Raw genomic sequence first — 21,847 nt, 5'->3', positions numbered from 1 at the left:
GGGAGTGGGCTCCACATTACTGCGGAGCCTGCTGGATCTTCTGACCCCGTCCTTGGAATCGGCCGTAACTCTCTCACTCCCACCCCCCGCCGGCCTAGTACGGGAGGTGGAAGGCCGTGGGTCCATAGCAGGAGGCTCTTCCCAGGAGTCTGCCACCCTCCTGGGGAAAAGGTTGCTGGAAAAAACTCCTTCTCTCCTCTCTCTCTGGACAACTCTGGAAGTGAGACACACCCAACAGCTGCTGTGTTCCACAGGAAGTGCTCTCTGCTGACACCTCTGTCCATGTCAGAAACTGTCCAAAGTAGGAGCAAATCCCCATAGCAAACTTCTCCTGCTCCGGACAGTTCCTGACATGGACAGAGGTGTCAGCAGAGAGCACTGTGGTCAGATAGAAAAGAAATTCAAAAATAAAAGAACTTCCTCTGAAGCATACAGCAGCTTATACGTACTGGAAGGATTACGATTTTTAAGTAGGAGTAATTTACAAATCTGTTTAACTTGTTGGCAGCAGTTGATTTAAAAAAAACTTTTTTTTTCCACCGGAGTACCCCTTTAACCCCTTAAGGACTCAGCCCATTTTGGCCTTAAGGACTCAGACAATTTAATTTTTACGTTTTAATTTTTTCCTCCTCGCCTTCTAAAAATCATAACTCTTTTATATTTTCATCCACAGACTAGTATGAGGGTTTTTTTTTTTGCGAGACCAGTTGTCCTTTGTAATGACATAACTCATTATATCATAAAATGTATGGCGCAACCAAAAAACACTATTTTTGTGGGGAAATTAAAACGAAAAACGCAATTTTGCTAATTTTGGAAGGTTTTGTTTTCACGCCGTACAATTTATGGTAAAAATGACATGTGTTCTTTATTCTGAGGGTCAATACGATTAAAATGATACCCATTATTATATACTTTTATATTATTGTTGCGCTTAAAAAAAATCACAAACTTTTTAACCAAATTAGTACGTTTATAATCCCTTTATTTTGATGACCTCTAACTTTTTTATTTTTCCGTATAAGCGGCGGTATGGGGGCTCATTTTTTGCGCCATGATCTGTACTTTTTTTTGATACCACATTTGCATATAAAAAACTTTTAATACATTTTTTATAATTTTTTTTTTCAATAAAATGTATTAAAAAAGTAGGAATTTTGGACTTTTTTTTTTCGTTCACGCCGTTCACCGTACGGGATCATTAACATTTTATTTTAATAGTTCGGACATTTACGCACGCGGCGATACCAAATGTATATAAAAAATGTTTTTTACGCTTTTTGGGGGTAAAATAGGAAAAAACGGACGTTTTACTTTTTTATTGGGGGAGGGGATTTTTCACTTTTTTTTTACTTTTACTTTTACATTTTTTTACATTTTTTTTACACTTGAATAGTCCCCATAGGGGACTATTCATAGCAATACCATTATTGCTAATACTGATCTGTTCTATGTATAGGACATAGAACAGATCAGTATTATCGGTCATCTCCTGCTCTGGTCTGCTCGATCACAGACCAGAGCAGGAGACGCCGGGAGCCGGACGGAGGAAGGAGAGGGGACCTCCGTCCGGCGTTCTGAATGATCGGATCCCCGCAGCAGCGCTGCGGGCGATCCGATCGTACATTTAAATGGCGAACTGCCGCAGATGCCGGGATCTGTATTGATCCCGGCACCTGAGGGGTTAATGGCGGACGCCCGCGAGATCGCGGGCGTCGGCCATTGCCGGCGGGTCCCTGACTGCGATCAGCAGGCGGGATCAGCCGCGCATGACACGGGCATTGTCCGATGCCCGCGGTTATGCACAGGACGTAAATGTACGTCCTGGTGCGTTAAGTACCACCTCACCAGGACGTACATTTACGTCCTGCGTTCTTAAGGGGTTAAGCTATTCTTTGTTACAATGGTTAACATTTATGCAAACTGTCTTCACTTTACTATTTGAATATATTTTACTTTTTGCTTTTGCAATAAATATCCTAAATAGATTTTTTTTTCTTATAGGTGCACCAGAAAATGTAGCTGATTTGGGACCTTGTATGTCAGAATGTCCAGGTATTATTACAATATTTATTAGTAATGCCAATGACAATAATCATATTATTATACCTGACAATATTACTGATATTATTGTAATGTATTATATTGTAATATCACCTTATTTGCGGAAGCAACTGGGCTGACAGCGCGGTGGGCGGTTGCATTCTCTTTTACTTAATTGAGTTAGACGATGTAAACAGCTACAACGACCATAAAAACATCTTACAATATGGTGTTCTCATACTAAAGAAGATAAAGCTCAACCTGTCTGTTGTAAGTGCTTTCATATGGCCATAATTATACTCATGTTCCTTTGCTTTTTCAATTAGAAGATTTACAAGGGAGATCTAAAGTGCCTTGCATAAATATTCACCCCCTTGGACTTTTCTACTTTATGTCATAGTATAGCCACACATTCACGTTTATTTTATTTCGATTTTATGTAATAAACCAACACAAAATAGTCCAGTATTTGAAAGAGGAGGGGAAATATTACATGGACTTGAAAATGATTTACCAATAAATATCTGAAAAGTGTTGAGTACATATATATTCAACCCCTTTTGCTGTAAAATCCCTAACAAAGATCTGGTGTGACCAATTGCCTTCACAAGTTGTATAATTAGTAAATAGGTTTCACCTGTCTGGGCATGCTAGGAGTTGTAGTTTTGCAACAGCTGGATGTACCTCGGTTGGGAAACAATGTTCTAATCACTAATTCTTGTTAAAGGGGTATTCCGCCTTAGGACATCTTATCTCCTATCCAAAGGATAGGGGATAAAATGTCTGATCGCAGGAGTCCCGCCGCTAGGACCCCTACAATCTCCGTGCAGCCCCCGGCATTCTGTGCCGGGCACTTCTTCCCATACCGAGACGTGACATCATGGCCACACCCTCTTGTTACATCATGCCACGCCCCCTCCATTCATTTCTATGGACATGAATGGAGGGGGCATGGCGTCACAATGGGGCCTAACTGTGGATTCACGTCTCCCCTATCTGCTGGGATTCTGTGTTGGGGGTTGAACGGAGAACGGAGTTGTCTAAGGCCGGAATACTCCTTTAACCTTTCTAAGTGTTTCACTACTAGAGGGTGGGGACGAAAGGGGTCCCATCGCTGGGGACCCCTGTGAACTTGCATGCAGCACCCCGTTATAATCAGTCCCCGGAGCGTGTTCGCTCCGGTTCTGATTACTGGCGATCACGGGGCCGGAGCATTGTGACGTCATGGCCCCGCCCCATTGGCTTGCATTGAGGGTGCGGAGCGTGACGTTCACAGCTGTCACGCCCCCTCCCATAGGCTTGCATTGAGGAGGCAGAGCGTGACATCACACGGCGGCGGGGCCATGACGTCACAATGCTCCGGCCCCCGTGATCGCCAGTAATCAGACCCGGAGCAAACTGATTCGGGGACTGATTATAACAGGGTGCTGCGTGCAAGATCACGGGGGTCCCCAGCGGCGCGACCCCCGCGATCAGGCATCTTATCACCTATCCTTTGGATAACATGTCTTAGCACCAGAGTACCCCTTTAAACCTTTCATTTATTTATTTGTTTGAGTACTGAATGATATGGCGACATAGCACAATAGAACTATGAAACCCTTCACATCAGCTTCACATTATATGAAACATCTGAAGACAATTCCAAGTTGTCGGCATAAAAATGAGTCACACATGTAGAGCTTCACTGCCCTTCGTCTTTCCTTGTATACATTAATTATTGTATAAATTACAGATCTAGCCATAACATCTGCATTTAGTGTAACTTTTATTCCCCCACAATGAACATTTTTCCTAACTTTTTTCTAACACTAACAAATGTCTAATTGAAAAAATATTGAATTTGGAAGTGTTTTATTAATACTCACTAGCCCCAATTTACTATTGTAAACCAGACATGCTTTTTTTGGGTTGTGCAAGAAAGTGCCAGAATTTGTAGTGCATTGCGCCAAAATAATCCTACAAACCCCAAAAAGGGGCGTAGTTATCCAGAAAAAGGGGCGTGGTCAACAAAATAAGGACGTGTTTTAACAACCTCACCTATTTACCATTGAAGAAGATGAATGATTGTGACTGTTTTGTTCCTTTTACTTAACACATACTGTTTTTTTAGGTACCGGTCAGCTGACATTTCAGAAGGGATACAGCTATACCTACAGTTATTCTACAGTCACTGAAACATTTTTACAAGGAACTTCATCGGACAAGAGTCTTCTGACTTTAGAATGCTTGGTTAGGATAGAAGTCATGGGGAAATGTCATATGCTTTTAAAGGTGGATGCTACGTTTTGTTTTTATTAAATAATACAGTGTTCTGATCCAATAGTAGACATGGCATAACAGAAATGACACCCTTTGAAGCTCCTCCTACCACTTTTTTATTATTATTTGGATGATCCTGCACAATACTATTCAGCAAGGATTGGCCAATTTTCCTATATAAAATTGGCCAATCCTTGCTGAAATAAGGATATATCCTTAAAGGGGTATTCCAGGCAAAATCTTTTTATATATATATATATATATATATATATATATATATATATATATATATATACATATATATATCAACTGGCTCCAGAAAGTTAAACAGATTTGTAAATTACTTCTATTAAAAAATCTTAATCCTTCCAATAGTTATTAGCTTCTGAAGTTTTCTGTCTAACTGCTCAATGATGATGTCACGTCCCGGGAGCTGTGCATGATGGGAGAATATCCCCATAGGAACTGCACAGCTCCCGGGACGTGAGTCATCAGAGAACAGTTAGACAGAAAACAACAACTCAACTTCAGAAGCTAATAACTATTGGAAGGATTAAGATTTTTTAATAGAAGTAATTTACAAATCTGTTTAACTTTCCGGTGCCAGTTGATATATATATAAAAAAAAGTTTTGGCCTGGAATACCCCTTTAATACATGTAGAAGAGAAGATGTACCTTGCCCCTTGGCAGCACATGGAGTGTCAATGACTCCATTCTCGAGTGCTATGGCGATTTCTTGTGCCCCTGTATAGGCTCCATACAGGTAGCTTCACAGTGCACATGAGGCTATTTAACCCTTTAAGGACCAAGCCCATTTTAACCTTAAGGACCAGGCCAATTTTATTTTTGCGTTTTCGTTTTTTCCTCCTCGCATTCTAAAATCCATAACTCTTTTAGATTTCCATCTACAGACCCACATAAGTGCTTGTTTTTTGCGTGACCAATTGTATTTTGTAATGAAGCCTCTCATTTTACTATAAAATGTACGGCAAACCTCCCCCAAAAATTTTTTAGGGAGGATATTTAAATGAAAACCACAATTTAGCACATTTTGGAGGCTTTTGTTTTCACACTGTACACTTTACGGTAAAAATTATATGTGTTCTTTATTCTGTGGGTCAATATGTTTAAAATGATACCCATGGCTAGATACTTTTATATTTTTGTACTGCTTAAAAAAAATCTAAAACTCTTTGTACAAAATCATTAATCTAAAATCGCCCTATTTTGACCACCTATAACTTTTTAATTTTTCCGTATATAGGGCGGTATGAGGGCTCATTTTTTGCGCCATCATCTTTAATTTTTATCAATACCACATTTGCATATATAAAACTTTTAGATAATTTTTTATAATTTTTTTTTAATGAAATGTGACAAAAAAGCTGCATTTTTGGACTATTTTTATTTTTTACGTTTACCCCATTCCCCATATGGGATCATTAACATTCTATTTTGATAGTTCGAACATTTACACACGCGGCGATACCAAATATGTTAATAAAAAAAAAAGTTAACGCTTTTTGGAGGTAAAATGGGAAAAACTGACAATTTTTATTGGGGAAGGGGATTTTTCACTTTTTTTTATTTTTACATCTTCAACTTTTTTTTTACACTTTTTATGTCCCCATAGGGGACTATCTATAGCAATCATTTGATTGCTAATACTGTTTAGTGCTATGCATAGGACATAGCACTGATCAGTTTAATCGGTGATCTTCTGCTCTGGTCTGCTCGATCTCAGACCAGAGCAGAAGACCCCGGGAGATGGCCGGAGCCAGGTGAGGGGACTTCCGGCCGCCATGCTGGATGATCGGATCACCACGGCAGCGCTGCGGGTGATCCGATCATCCATTCAAACTACCGCACTGCCGCAGATCCCGTGATCAGTATTGATCAAAGCATCTGAGGGGTTAATGGTGGACATCCGCCCGATCGTGGATGTCGGCCATTACCAGCGGGTCCCCGGCTGCTGCTAGCAGCTGGAACCTGCTGTGTATGACGCGAACACCGTTCCGATGCTCGTAGTCATACACAGGACGTAAATGTATGTCCTGGTGCGCGAAGTCCCGCCAAACCAGGATGTACATTTATGTCCGTGGTCGTTAAGGGGTTAAAGAGTTCAGTGAATTTTACATAGACGATTTTGACAGGAGTTATAGTCCTCTCACATAGATGGATGGAGAGTTGTGTTTTGGTTAAATTTCTAATTCGGTTGCCAAATAGCTCATACAAACTAAGACCACTGTATCATGTGCTAGAAGAACTAAACAACTTACAATGAGGTACAGAACCACTGTAAGACTTAGTGCAAGCTTAGACTAGACAACCTACAAATAATGCCAGTTTGGTACATCTGCTCACATCACAGAGTCCCTTTAGTGGTAAGGTAACATATGCCGTATTTTGCTCCATATTTTTCTGTGTATTTTCTGCAGCTGATTTTGCTACCCATTGACTTCAATGGGCAAGAAAATATGAAGCAGCAAATACGTAGCAAAATATGCCGCAAAATACGGCACTTTGACCCTACCCTTAAAGGGGTACTCCGCCCCTAGACATCTTATTCCCTATCCAAAGGATAGGGGATAAGATGTCTGATCACGGGGTCCTGTCGCTGGGGACCCCTGCGATCTCTCTGGAAGATAGCTCTGTGGCTGTTGACGGGCGACACAGGAAGAACGGGGGGTGCTGCAGGAGAGATCGTGGGGGATTAGATAGGGGACAACGTGTCTAGGGGCAGAGTACCCCTTTAAGGTGAGCCATTCCATTTCCTGATAAGCCACTTATACCGGATAATAGTGTGGGTGATGCTGAATCCTATGCAGGCTACCTTTTTTTTTAAAGAGAAAAAGAGATATATGAGTATATAAGTATGCAAATTCTGGTCTTGTTGCACAGGGTACTCCAGCACAAGCGGGGCAGTGGTGCATGCACACTCATGGTCCGGGGTCATGGATGATGCACCTAAAAGCACCATAAGGGAGAGCAGAAGAAGAATATGTATGAAGAGGCCAGATTACAGGGACCAGCCAGCGGGGCAGAACGGGAACGCCCCGTGCACCAAGATCAGCATTTGCATAATGGGATATATATGTATTTTTCTCTTTAAATAAAGTTATCTATTTTTCTCGGGAACATTGCAACAGAATTAAATAAGGTAACCTGCATTAGCTTTAGCATCACTTACACTATTCTCTTGTATAAGCAGGTTACTGCAGGTAGTACTGCTGACAGATTCCCTTTAAATAATAAATGTATCTCAATTGCTGTGCGGTACAGTTTTGGTGCATTTGGAGCCAAAATTCTAAAACATCTAGAACCCTTATTTATGCAGCTGCAAAAGGGAATTATATATACAGTATATATAAGCCCTGCCCAAGCGATATAGGCATTTAAATATTTAACTAATAACATTGTTTATGTGGTAGCAGTATATTCCTGACTAGATTCTGGGTTATGTTCATTTTCCTTTTTATAGATCCAGAATTCTCACCTGAAGGCAAATGTGACATCAAAGCAAGGTTCAGAGAAGGAGTTTGATGAGTTAAGGTGATAACAGAGTCAAATATTTCTATACATTTATACTGCAGACTGCTTTATATTCTTATAACGTACACTCATTTCTGGGATTGTCAATGTAGAATATGAACGGTGAAAGGTTAAAAATTGCCAGAAGCTAAATATTGGATGGAGCCCCCTTGTGAGCAGAGGACACATTCTATGATAGAAATACTTATTCACGTGTGCACTTATAAACATAAAAACACGTGCAACTATACACGTTTATGTATACATCATACAGACGTAAAGGCTATACTCATGTATAAACAATATACATTATCCAATGAAAACACATTATCCAACAATCAAACCAAGTTGTGCATCATTTTAGTTTTTATCAATTTGTTATATAAGTAAGTATATATGGAATCCAGACAGCCTTCTGAGCCATATGCAATAAGATAGATAGATATGAGATAGCTAGCTAGCTAGATAGATAGATATGAGATAGATAGATAGATATGAGATAGAGAGATATGAGATAGATATGAGATAGATAGTTATGAGATAGATATGAGATAGATAGCTAGATAGATAGATAGATAGATATGAGATAGATAGATAGCTAGATAGATAGCTAGATAGATTAGAGATAGATAGATAGATAGATATGAGATAGATAGATATGAGATAGATAGATATGAGATAGATAGATATGGGATAGATAGATAGATAGATAGATGGATATGAGATAGATAGATATGAGATAGATAGATAGATAGATAGATAGATATACAGCAACAGAAGAATGCAGCAGCACACTGCCAGCACAAGGATATAGGTGAAACATGAACATGCAGATAAAACATGGAGAGCTATACAGCTATGGTGTAATAGATGCAAATGTGAAACTATGAAATAGTGAGGCACTTAGCTTGCAAATTTGTCTCCGCCGGCGGTCAAATAGCTTGGACCGTCCCACCGCGATAAGATGGCCTCATTGGGACGGACCCTACACTGTGAATATGCCTCTGTGTGAACAGTTCAGTAAGCATGGCAGGGTCTGGAACATCCAAGACACCTTATATACACACCTGATAGAGGTGGGTGGGGTGCAAGGCCAACATGGAGGTAGCCATAAGTCAGCCAGCACTTTAGTTGATACCAAACTATTATATGGACCTGGCCTGCAGGTGCACGCTACTAGGCTAGAATTATTCTTTGTCTGTATTGCACATATGGGGGAGTGGCTACCTCCATGTTTGCCTTGCACCCCACCCACCTCTATCAGGTGTATATAAGGTGTCTTGGATGTTCCAGATCCTGCCATGCTTACTGAACTGTTCACACAGAGGCATATTCACAGTGTAGGGTCCGTCCCAATGAGGCCACCTTATCGCGGTGGGACGGTCCAAGCTATTTGACCGCCGGCGGAGACAAATTTGCGAGCTAAGTGCCTCACTATTTCATAGTTTCACATTTGCATCTATTACACCATAGCTGTATAGCTCTCCATGTTTTAACTGCATTTTCATGTTTCACCTATATCCTTGTGCTGGCAGTGTGCTGCTGCATTCTTCTGTTGCTGTATATCTAGCCTAGTAGCGTGCACCTGTAGGCCAGGTCCATATAATAGTTTGGTACCAGCTAAAGTGCTGGCTGACTTATTCTTTGTCTAGATAGATAGATAGATAGATAGATAGATAGATATGAGATAGATAGATAGGAGATAGATAGATATGAGATAGATAGATAGATATAAATATGAGAGATAGATAGATAGATATAGATAGATATGAGATAGATAGATATAGATATGAGAGATAGATAGATAGATATGAGATAGATAAGAGATAGATAGATAAATGACTAATAGACACTGTAAGTAGGGATGATATACACTGTGATCATATTGTGCTTTATTATAAGTACTTGAGACCAATTTAGCTAAATAATGTTTTTTCCTGTTTGTTGATAACAGGAACATTCTAGAAATGCATCCCCTGCAATTTTCATATCATGATGGGAAAATACAAAAGATTTGTCCAGTGCTAGATGAAAAGACATGGGCTCTCAATGTCAAGAGAGGGATTCTGAGTGTCCTGCAGGGTAACCTTAAAACACCTTCAGCTGGACGGAGCATTGAAGAGGTAAAACATGTCCATGTCTGTTTACTGTTGACCACCATTTCCACCATTTGTCCACCGGTTTTCATTCTCAGTGTAGGACACTAGTAGTTCTGTTCAGAATTACCGTATTTATCGGCGTATAAAACACACTTTTTAGGCTAACATTTTTAGCCTAAAGTCTATGTGCGTGTTATACGCCGATACACCCCCAGGAAAGGCAGGGGGAGAGAGGCCGTCGCTGCCCGCTTCTCTCCCCCTGCCTTTCCTGGGGTCTAGAGCCCTGCTGCCGGCCCTTCTCTCCCCCTGGCTATCGGCGCCGCTGCCCGTTCTGTCCCCCTGACTATCGGTGCCGGCGCCCCATTGCCGGCGCCGATAGCCAGGGGGAGAGAAGCGGCGCCGACAGCCAGGGGGAGAGAAGGGGCAGCAGCAGGGCTCTAGACCCCAGGAAAGGCAGGGGGAGAGAAGCGGGCAGCTACGGCCTCTCTCCCCCTGCCTTTCCTGGGGTTGTATCGGGGTATACACGCGCACACACGCACCCTCATTGTCGGCGCCGCTGCCCCGTTGCCTCCCCCCATCCCCGGTGGCATAATTACCTGTTGCCGGGGTCGGGTCCGCGCTGCTGCAGGCCTCCGGCGTGCGTCCCCTGCGTCGTTGCTATGCGCTGCACGGCGCAGCGCATGAGGTCAGTGCGCCGCGCCGTGCATAGCAACAGGTTATTATGCCACCGGGGATGGGGGGAGGCAACGGGGCAGCGGCGCCGGCAATGGGTGCCGCTGCCCCTTCTCTCCCCCTGGCTGTTGGCGCCGCTTCTCTCCCCCTGGCTATCGGCGCTGGCAATGGGGCTCCGGCACCGATAGTCAGGGGGACAGAACGGGCAGCGGCGCCGATAGCCAGGGGGAGAGAAGGGCCGGCAGCAGGGCTCTAGACCCCAGGAAAGGCAGGGGGAGAGAAGCGGGCAGCTACGGCCTCTCTCCCCCTGCCTTTCCTGGGGGTGTATCGGGGTATACACGCGCACACACGCACCCTCATTTTACCATGGATATTTGGGTAAAAAACTTTTTTTACCCAAATATCCTTGGTAAAATGAGGGTGCGTGTTATAGGCCGGTGCGTGGTATACCCCGATAAATACGGTATTATCATTTTCTCCATCTGTCTGTGAATTCTAGATCCTGGGAAGAACCCTCCAACACTATGTTCCAGGGGGGATTAGATTTGGAGTAAGCTGAATGACTCTGCTGTGTCCATGTTTTATGGCTTTCTAACAGATGTTACTATTCACATATCTGGGGGATTTCGTACATCTTGTTTGTAGATGCAATACTTTATGATTTAAACTGCAGTCATAGTGTCTTTTCTTTACAGGTTGATGTTTTAGGAAAATGTCTGACAACATATGAGTTCAGAGGGCGATCTGTCTGGAAGAAAAAGGATTTGACTCAGTGTTCAAACAGGATATTAGGATCCACATATCTGAGATCAGTCCCTCTTCCTGATAAAACTGTAAGTAGCTGAAATGTTCTTAAACCAGGACCATTTGTTTGGGGACAGTGGCCAAATACATTATCCAGTAACCGTCATGCAGCTGTGCGGAATATTCACATTAGCCATTTTACTGGGATTAAAGTTCCACCCTGACTGTAAACTTCAGAGGATTCCTTGACAATGTGTGCCAGCCATAGAAGCCTCACTTAGTTCTCGAGCCATAGATGTTCTCTATTATCTATAAGACACAATTATGGAGTATTAAGCATAGGCCCACTCTCACATGTCAGTGAGGACTGTATGTGGTTGAAAACCATGACCTTTTATATATACAATGGAATATGTTTATTTTTTATTTTTCATGGATCTGTAACAAAGTAGTTATTTATACGGGATGCATTAATTAATAAATTTTTCTAAAAAATAAAAAAAAGAAGAAAACGACCAGACTGCTGACTCGGGGCTGAACAGGGGATCAGAGCGGGATTGGAAAGGGAGGCATCTAACAGTTTGTTATTTTAATGCATTTGGGCTGCTGCACTATCTTCTCATCCTCTCCTCTTTGCCTGGCATGGACACGCGTCAGCCAACATCAGGGGAGCAGAGTCTCTACCTTAACCCCTTAAGGACCCAGACAATTTTCACTGTAGGACACGGCCATTTTTTGCACATCTGACCACTGTCACTTTAAACATTAATAACTCTGGGATGCTTTTACCTTTCATTCTGATTCCGAGATAGTTTTTTCGTGACATATTCTACTTTATGTTAGTGGTAACATTTTGGCGATACTTGCATCATTTCTTGGTGAAAAATTCCAAAATTTGATGAAAAAATTGAAAATGTAGCATTTTTTTTTTTACTTTGAAGCTCTCTGCTTATAAGGAAAATGAATATTCCAAATAAATTATATATTGATTCACATATACAATATGTCTACTTTATGTTTCCATCAAGTTGACATGTTTTTACTTTTGGAAGACACCAGAGGGCTTCAAAGTTCAGCAGCAATTTTCCAATTTTTCACAAAATTTTCAAAATCGAAATTTTTCAGGGACCAGTTTAGTTTTGAAGTGGATTTGAAGGGCCTTCATATTAGAAATACCCCACAAATGACCCCATTATAAAAACTGCACCCCTCAAAGTATTCAAAAGGACATTCAAAAGGCTTGTTAACCCTTTAGGTGTTTCACAGGAATAGCAGCAAATTGAAGGAGAAAATTCAAAATCTTCATTTTTTATGCTGGCATGTTCTTGTAGACCCAGTTATTGAATTTTTACAAGGGGTAGAAGGAGAGAAATCTTCCTAAAATGTATAACCCAATTTCTCTCGAGTAAGAAAATACCTCATATGTGTATGTCAAGTGTTCGGCGAGCGCAGTAGAGGGCTCAAAAGGGAAGGAACGACAGTGGGATTTTGGAAACTACACCCCTCAAGGCCCGTAACAAGGGGTCCAGTGAGCCTTAACACCCCACAGGTGTTTGACGACTTTTCGTTAAAGTTGGATGTGAAAATAATTTTTTTTTTTTCACTAAAATGCTAGTTTTCCCTCAAATTATTATTTTTTTTTACAAGGGATAATAGGACAAAATGACCCCCAAAATTTGTAACCCCATCTCTTCTGAGTATGGAAATACCCCATGTTAGGACGTCAAGTAGTCTGCTGGAGAACAATAATGCTCAGAAGAGAAGGAGCGCCATTGAGCTTTTGGGGAAATAAAATTTGGAATGGAAGTCAGGGGCCATGTGCGTTTACAAAGCCCCCCGTGGTGCCAGAACAGTGGACCCTCCCCCACATGTGACCCTATTTTGGAAACTACACCCCTCACAGAATTTAATAAGGGGTGCAGTCCACTGGCATGTGACAGATCTTTGGAACAGTGAGCTGTGTAAATGAAAAAAAAAAATTTTCATTTTCACGGACCACTGTTCCGAAAATCACCTGTGAGGCGTAAATGCTCACTGCACCCCTTATTACATTACATGAGGGGGGTACTTTCCAAAATGGGGTCACATGTGGGTATTTATTTTTTTGCGTTTATGTCATAACCGCTGTAAAATCGGCCACCCCTGTGCAAATCACCAATTTAGGCCTCAAATGTACATGGTGCGCTCTCACTACTGAGCCTTGTTGTGCGCCCGCAGAGCATTTTACGCCCACATATGGGGTATTTCTTTACTCAGGAGAAATTGTGTTACAAACTATGGGGGTCTCTTTTTCCTTTTAACGCTTGTGAAAATAAAAAGTATGGGGCAACACCAGCATGTTAGTGTACAATTTTTTATTTTTTTACACTAACAAGCTGGTGTAGCCCCCAACTTTTCCTTTTCATAAGGGGTAAAAAGAGAAAAAGACCCCAAAATTTGTAGTGCAATTTCTCCCGGGTACAGAGATACCCCATATGTGACCCTAAACTGTTTCCTTGAAATACGACAGGGCTCTGAAGTGAGAGAGCACCATGCGCATTTGAGGACTAAATTAGGGATCGCAAAGGGGTGGACATAGGGGTATTCTGCGCCAGTGATTCCCAAACAGGGTGCCTCCAGCTGTTGCTAAACTCCCAGCATGCCTGGACAGTCAGTGGCTGTCCAGAAATGCTGGGAGTTGTTGTTTTGCAACAGCTGGAGGCTCCGTTTTGGAAACACGGCCATACAATACGTTTTTAATTTTTATTGGGGAGGGACAGTGTAAGGGGGTGTATATGTAGTGTTTTTCCCTTTATTTTGTGTTAGTGTAGTGTAGTGTTTTTAGGGTACATTCGCTCTGGCGTGTTACGGGGAGTTTCCCCCTAGGAGTTTGCGCTGCGGCCGCAGCCCAAACTTGAAGCAAGAAGCTTACTGTAAACCTGCTGGTGTGAATGTACCCTGTACGTTCACATGGCGGGGGGGGGGGGGGGGGCAACCTCCAGCTGTTTCAAAACTACAACTTCCAGCATGTACTGACAAACCGTGCATGCTGGGAGTTGTACTTTTGCAACAGCTGGAGGCACACTGCTTGGAAAACCTTCAGTTAGGTTCTGTTATCTAACTCAGTATTTTCCAACCAGTGTGCCTCCAGCTGTTGCAAAACGAAAACTCCCAGCATGTACTAATCACCAAAGGGCATGCTGGGAGATGTAGTTATGCAACAGCTGGAGGTACGCAACTACAACTCCCAGCATGCCGAGACAGCTGTTTGCTGTTTGGGCATGCTGGGATTTGCAGTTTTGCAACATCTGGAGGGCTACAGTTTTAGAGAACACTGCAAAGTGATCTCCAAACTGTGACCCTCCAGATGTTGCAAAACTACAAATCCCAGCATGCCCAAACAGCAAACAGCTGTTTGGGCATGCTAGGAGTTGTAGTTTTGCAAGATCTGGAGGGATACAGTTTAGAGACCACTAGATAGTGGTCTCAAACTGTAGCCCTCCAGCTGTTGAAAAACTACATATTCCAGCATGCCCAAACATCTGTCTGGGCATGCTGGGAGTTGTAGTTTTGCAACATCTGGAGGGCTACAGTTAGAGACCACTATCTAGTGGTCTCAGACTGTACCCTCCAGATGTCGCTAGGCAACTCACCGTCTTCCGTAGGATCCAGCCGTACGACGTCGCCGCCTGCAGACCTCCGTCGCCCGAAGGTTCTGAATTGGTAAGTGGATCTTCGACGCCGGTCCCTGTCGGGTTTCCCCGTCCAGCCCCGCTTATTGTGGATGGGCTGGACAGGGAAAACGAAAGTAACCCCCCACCCCGCCCCCGATCTGCTATTGGTGGTCGTGTCTAGACCACCAATAGCAGGGATAGGAGGGGTGGCACCCCTGCCACCTCACTCCTATCCCTTCAGCTTCAGTCATGGACACCCGCGATCCCCCTTCTATTACGGGTCACCGGGTCACCATAGACCCGCGATGACCAGGAATCGCGCAAATCGCAAGTGTGAATTCACTTGCGATTTGCCGCAATCGCCAACATGGGGGGGTCCGATGACCTCCCTGGGCCTTTGCACGGGATGCCTGCTGAATGATTTCAGCAGGCATCCCGGTCCGATCCCCGCCCGGTGCGCGGCAGTACCAGGGTGTCATGACGTACGAGTACGTCAAGGGTCCTTAAGAGGTTAAGGGGGTTATCCAGGAAAAAAAATTTCTTTATTGATCAACTGGCTCCAGAAAATTAAACAGATTTGTAAATAACTTCTATTAAAAAATCTTAATCCTTTCAGTACTTATGAGCTTCTGAAGTTAAGGTTGTTCTTTTCTGTCTAAGTGCTCACTGATGACACGTGTCTCAGGAAACGCCCAGTTTAGAAGCAAATCCCCATAGCAAACCTCTTCTAAACTGGGCGTTTCCTGAGACACGTGTCATCAGTGAGCACTTAGACAGAAAAGAACAACCTTAACTTCAGAAGCTCATAAGTACTGAAAGGATTCAGATTTTTTAATAGAAGTAATTTACAAATCTGCTTAACTTTCTGGAGCCAGTTGATATACAAAAAAAGTTTTTTCCTGGAATACCCCTTTAACTCAGCCCTGACAACAGGGGAGTCACTCTTTTGTATCTTACAGGAAGGCATCATCTCTTTTTGGAGGACCTTTGTTAGGCACCGAACATTTCTTAATTTCTCCTGTGGGGGTGATGCAGGAGAATTGAACCCTTGCAACCAGGTTACCCCAAAGATTACTGCTTAACAGTACTCTTCTGATACCCTTTGATCAGCAAAGCACCATTATACAAAAATGGGATTGTTCATATTGGGTAATTCAGAAATACAATTTTTGAGTTTGAGTTAACTAAATTTATTGTAATTTTCTACAAGTCAAATCATATGCACCACAAAATATTTATAAAGGATTTAGTCTCTTAAATGTTACTGTTCATAGGAAAAGCTTTTAAACCCTTTTAATAAATTATCTCAGTTTGTTTTGACAAGTTATTTGCAGACTTAGTGCCAGATATGATATTTTGCTAGATTCCCGTAGCTTTTCTTGGAACACTAAAACAGCTTTCTGTTTATCTAGTTTCATGCAACCTTCAATGGATGAGCTGGTTTCCTTCCAGAACAGTAGTCATCTCAGAGCCAGTTAAAATCGGCAATATTTTTTATTTCTGTTTACAAAACGTGTTCTATCTCTAATATATCATTGGTTCTTAATGGTATGTATCTAAGGCTGGGTTCACACTACAAAACCTTTAAAGGGTACCTTTCATCAAAAAAACTTCTGATATATTATAGATTAATGTATGCAGAATAACTTTCCAATAGCATGTTATTAAAAAATATGCTTCTTTCTATTAAATTTTCCACTTTGAAAAAAATGACCACTAGGGGTCTCCCTACCAGTATTTTTATAGATTTCAGACTCATGCAGGAGTCCTAAATCTCAGACTGCAGCTGGGACACAGACAAGCGCAACATTGCTCCCTGGCAGTGAGCAGTGGTTAGTTTGTCTGTGTTCCGGATACAGTCTGAGATTTAGGACTCCTGCATGAGTCTGAAATCTATAAAAAGGACTGGTAGGGAGACCCCTAGTGGTCATTTTTTCAAAGTGAAAAATTAAATAGAAAGAAGCATATTTTTTTAATAACATGCTATTGGAAAGTTATTCTCCATACATTAATCTATAATATATCAAAAGTTTTTTTAATGAAAGGTACCCTTTAAGCGGAACTCTGCTTGGAAATTCTGCTTAGAAATTCCAGATGAGCAAAGTCCTATTGCTGTGACATGCCATCATTTTATACCTTTAAACCTTGCTGACAGGTCCACTTTATAGAGGTTCTCCCAGCAAAAATGTTCTTCTATGGCCACCTCCACCCTTTATTAGTTGGTTAATGACTCTGCTCTGGTCCTGCTCTGAAACAACTTGAAACTTATTGCACTTTCTCTATTCCAGTAAGAAGATCAATTTGATTTTCATTGGAGTAAATAGTGAGAGGGTCTTTTACTGTGCACATTACTTGCTGTAAAATTAGTGAGTCTGATTGCCAGTCACATACAAACATAGGAAGAATCACAAAAGAACTTTGCTCATGTCCCTCAAGCAGTATTAAAGGGGTACTCCGGTGAAAAACTTTTTTTTTTTTTTTATTCACCTGGTGCCAGAAAGTTAAACAGATTTGTAAATAACTTCTATTAAAAAATCTTAATCCTTCCTGTACTTATTAGCTACTGAATACTACAGAGGAAATTATTTGCTTTTTGAAACACAGAGCTGTCTGCTGACATCATGAGCACAGTGCTCTCTGCTGACATCTCTGTCCATTTTAGGAACTGTCCAGAAGAGCATATGCTTGCTATGGGGATTTCCTTTTACCCTGGACAGTTCCTAAAAATGGACAGAGATGTCAGCAGAGAGCACTGTGCTCGTGATGTCAGCAGACAGCTCTGTGTTTCAAACGGAAAAGAATTTCCACTGTATTATTCAGCAGCTAATAAGTACAGGAAGGATTAAGATTTTTTAATAGAAGCAATTTACAAATCTGTTTAACTTTCTGGCACCAGTTGGTTTAAAAAAGTTTTTCACCGGAGTACCCCTTTAAATTTAGCTATTTAGGAACTCATCACTATAACTGCTGATGAGACTTCTATTAAAGCAACATTGTCACCAGGGCCGGCCTTAGTTGTTCAGGCGCCCTGTGCGAGCTAGCCTTGTGGCGCCCCCCCTCATAAACGTACACAAAGAGGAAAAAAATCTTTGTGACAAATTTATATTTTTTTATTTAATCAGTCCCCTGCCCCCTTAATCAGTCCCATGTAGCCCTTCACCAGTCCCCTGCCCCCCTTAATCAGATGCAGTATAGTTCCCCCACATTAGGTGCAGTATAGCTCTCCACATTAGGTGCAGTATAGTGCCGTATAGTGTTCCATCTTCTCGAGGTGGGGACCTAGACAAGCTTCTTTTACAGCGTGAAGCACGCTGGATCTTTAATCTAGAAACTGTCACACCAAAAGGATTGAATGAGCTACTCTGCTATGGGAGTTTTCTCTAAGAGTGTCCGTAAGGGTATTTTATTTAGGGGTGTTTGTTAGGTAGTTAGGGGTGGCTGTAGTCAGCCAACTAGCTAGTACACCCCCTAGTTAGGGATCACTAGGGTACACTAGGCTTAGGTTCCAGAGCGGGACCGCCCTTTTTAGGGCGGCCACCCCGCCTAGGCATAGGGCTTAGTATAGGGACGCCTAGGAATATCTATAGGCTCACTAGGCCCCTGCCTTTGCCCCTTCCACTCTCTTAATTTAGGGCCCCCCTTTTTTCACAATACCCTTCGGACACCCTGGATACGGATACCCCATTATGAGGGTATCGGTTATCATTACCTTTCGTAATTTACCAGAGTTGCTACTGGTTATTTTTATCCGCGATCTCTCTCTGTGTAATTCTTGGTCTCTGATTCCTAGCCTGTTTACTCCTAATTATAAAAATTAAATTTTATTGGTACTATCTGGATGTGCTATTCTATATACTGTCCCCCTGTTATACATTATCTAATGTCTAATATCTGACTCAGTATATATAAGTGTCTGGCTAGGTCCTCGCCTACTCTAATCTATAGATCCAGAGTGTATTTTTGGGCTGCCATTAGAAGCTAATTTCTTCACTTGTCTAATCATTAGACATTGTAACTGGCTTACCTTCGGTTTGGATGGGGTTAATCATGCCTGTGCTACCGCCCCGCGAGATCAGCGGGACGGATGACGCGCTCTCCAGTGTTTGGCGCTGGCATGGAGACGGCGTTGTTAGCCGGGCCACGCCCACCCAGACCGGAAGCGGATAAGTCGTCAGACGCCGCTCTTCTCTGACATGTGTGTTAGCAGCCGGCTTGGATGCTAGGCTCCCCGCCACTGCGGGTTACACACACATCGTTAGGATTTATCCCAGATAGACGCCACAACCGTGAGTAACTATCTTTTTTGCTTTACAGGTACCCTACTCTTCACGGTAACGATATGTTTACTGAGGACCATTGTCTTTATGTGCTTCCTTGCAGGTTGCGTCCGGGTCCTGTCATCTATATGCTGTACAGAGTATTGGTGCATTACATCTAGCACGCTCTTTGCAGGGGTCGCTAATGTATCAAGCTACCCCTATATTAATTATCACATGCAATGACTGTATTGTTCTATGCCAGTTAGCCCCTGATGAGGTCACATGTAACAATGTGCTGAAACGCGTTGGGCATAGCTAGTAGTTCTATCTAATTATCTAATATCAGCATACAATTTAATTTGGCTTTTGCCTCTGTGGGGCAATCCCTTCACATGCAATTTTAACAGCCTTGTTAGTGTCTATCTTTAAGTCACAGGGCTGACAATTTGCCTTGTCACTTATCTATACATCACTTTGTTTAATCAGTGTGTTTTATACGATATATTAAAAGCTATGTTTTATTAGCACTTATATATTTCTCTCCCCCCTGTAATCATTTGTATAATTCTTGGGAGTTGTCTATACTAGGTAGTGGACACCATTATCTGTCCACAAGATTATTATCTTTATTTATTCTTTTGGCAATGGCTAGCCTGGTGACAGGTACACCTAATTTGGACGATTGGATTAGTGAGGCACGTGACGTCTTCTCAGACAAAACATTAGTACAATCTAGGTATACACCTTCCCTCAAAGCAGCTTTCCGTGAATTGACACAGTGTCACAAATCATATATCACTAGTTTCTGGGAGGTCCAGAGTTTTGAGTCTTATATAAAGAACAAAATAGTGCCTTGTGGGCTGCGGATAGCCATTTTACCATCTTTAAGACTCCGCACCCCGGAGGTACTAAAAAAGTGGGAGGAGGAAGCCACCATCTGCTCAGTAAAATTCCTTGAAATTTTGCTCGAGGAAGAAAAAAGAAATCTGGAAGTCTCTGGTACAAAACTTAGAGAGCAACAAGATATTACTGCTAAATTTAAAGGTGATCCTGAATTTTTAACAAAAGAAACCCAACTTAAAAATACCATTGATAGATTCTGTTACCATCTGAAAGAACGTAAACATATACAGTTTACCAGAGACCTCCAGGATTTTCGGGACAACCGTGCATATACGGTGCTGGAAAAAAGTTACCAACAAAGGGAAACTGAGACGGAGGCTTCCTCCTCAGAGACAGACGCCTCTGACTGGGAAAAAAACAAAAGTGATAAAGGAAGGGGAAGGGGTAGATCATATAGATACAGAGGTAAAAACAGATCTAGGGCTCCAGTAAGAAATCAACAATATAATCAACAATGTGGAACTGTGCAAACTGGACCCTCTGTACCCTCTTCTCCCTCAGTATCACATCCTTTTTTAGGAGAGAACCCTTACCTCCTCAGATCGACGGCAGGACGAGGCAAATAATAGACAATGTATCCCAGAATAAAAAGACTCCACAGATATTGAATTTATCTGACCAGGTCCTCTCTGATACCCAGTTAGCTGTTCTCACTAGAGGTTTGTCATTTGTGCCCACTGTAAATTTTGATGCCTTTACATGGACGAAAGATATTAGCTTGTTCACACGCAAGCTCAGTTGGCACAAGTTTCATCTAGATATGGAACGTAACAATTGTCAGGCTCTGGGTATTTCAGTAGAGGATTTAGCCACAGTGAGGGACCTCACTGATCTCTTAGAAATAGGTGAAAGGGACCGGGGATCTGGACCTTTCACAGACCTTAGACTAAAAAGTAAAAAACAACCACCCACTAGTGAAATCTCTTGTATTGAAGTGTTTAAGGAGCTGGTTGCCCGAGACCTAAAAAACCTCATCAAGTTGGATAGCCCAGTCAGAAATAACTTATCATTTAATGAAAGAAGGGCTATGAGGGAATTGACAGAGAACAATAAGATAGTGATAAAGCCCTCGGATAAGGGGGGGAATACTGTCATTTTGGGTAGGGACCAGTATAAAGACATGTGTTATAAAATCTTGAGGGACAGAGAATCCTATGAGGTCCTCTCTGGTGATCCAACACAGACATACAAACAGGAACTCATACTTATTCTGGAGAATGCTAGATTGGAAAACTTAATTAGTGATAAGGAATTTGAATTTTTGACTCCAGTTGCCCCAATCACCCCCACGTTCTATGCGCTACCTAAAATTCATAAAGGGGTCACACCCCTTAAGGGTCGTCCCATCGTCTCAGGAATAGGCAGTATATCACAGAACGTGGGGGTGTATGTTGATAGAGTCCTTAGACACTTTGTCATGTCATTACCATCATTCACACGTGACACAATGGACCTTCTATCTAAACTTGATGGATTAGTGGTGAAGGAGAATACCCTTTTGGGTGGAATCGATGTGGAAGCATTGTATTCCTCAATTCCGCACGATCAAGGCCTCAAAGCTGTATCTTATTATCTGTCCTCAAGGGGCACATACATGCAGAGTCATAATGCCCTCGTTTTGAAATTGATGGAATATATCCTTATCCACAATTATTTTCTCTTCGACGGACGCCATTACCA

General features: G+C 42.1%; 1 protein-coding gene across 4 annotated transcripts in view; it reads left to right on the top strand.

Annotated features, from left to right (window-relative positions):
- Nucleotides 1-21,847, top strand: part of LOC130283871 (uncharacterized) — a 417,906-nt gene that overhangs the window by 24,647 nt on the left and 371,412 nt on the right. For all 4 annotated transcript variants that reach the window (XM_056533499.1, XM_056533498.1, XM_056533496.1 and 1 more), the window contains exons 2-6: nt 2,005-2,055; nt 4,157-4,317; nt 7,788-7,858; nt 9,792-9,960; nt 11,304-11,441. In XM_056533499.1, coding sequence (XP_056389474.1) covers nt 2,040-2,055; nt 4,157-4,317; nt 7,788-7,858; nt 9,792-9,960; nt 11,304-11,441 — 555 coding nt within the window. In that variant the 5' untranslated portion in view covers nt 2,005-2,039. The remainder of the gene's footprint in view (nt 1-2,004; nt 2,056-4,156; nt 4,318-7,787; nt 7,859-9,791; nt 9,961-11,303; nt 11,442-21,847) is intronic.

Source organism: Hyla sarda, chromosome 8, assembly GCF_029499605.1.
Source record: "Hyla sarda isolate aHylSar1 chromosome 8, aHylSar1.hap1, whole genome shotgun sequence".
Lineage (NCBI taxonomy): Eukaryota > Metazoa > Chordata > Amphibia > Anura > Hylidae > Hyla > Hyla sarda.
Note: the sequence above shows the minus strand (reverse complement) of the source record. Positions and strands in the feature narration are given on the sequence as shown.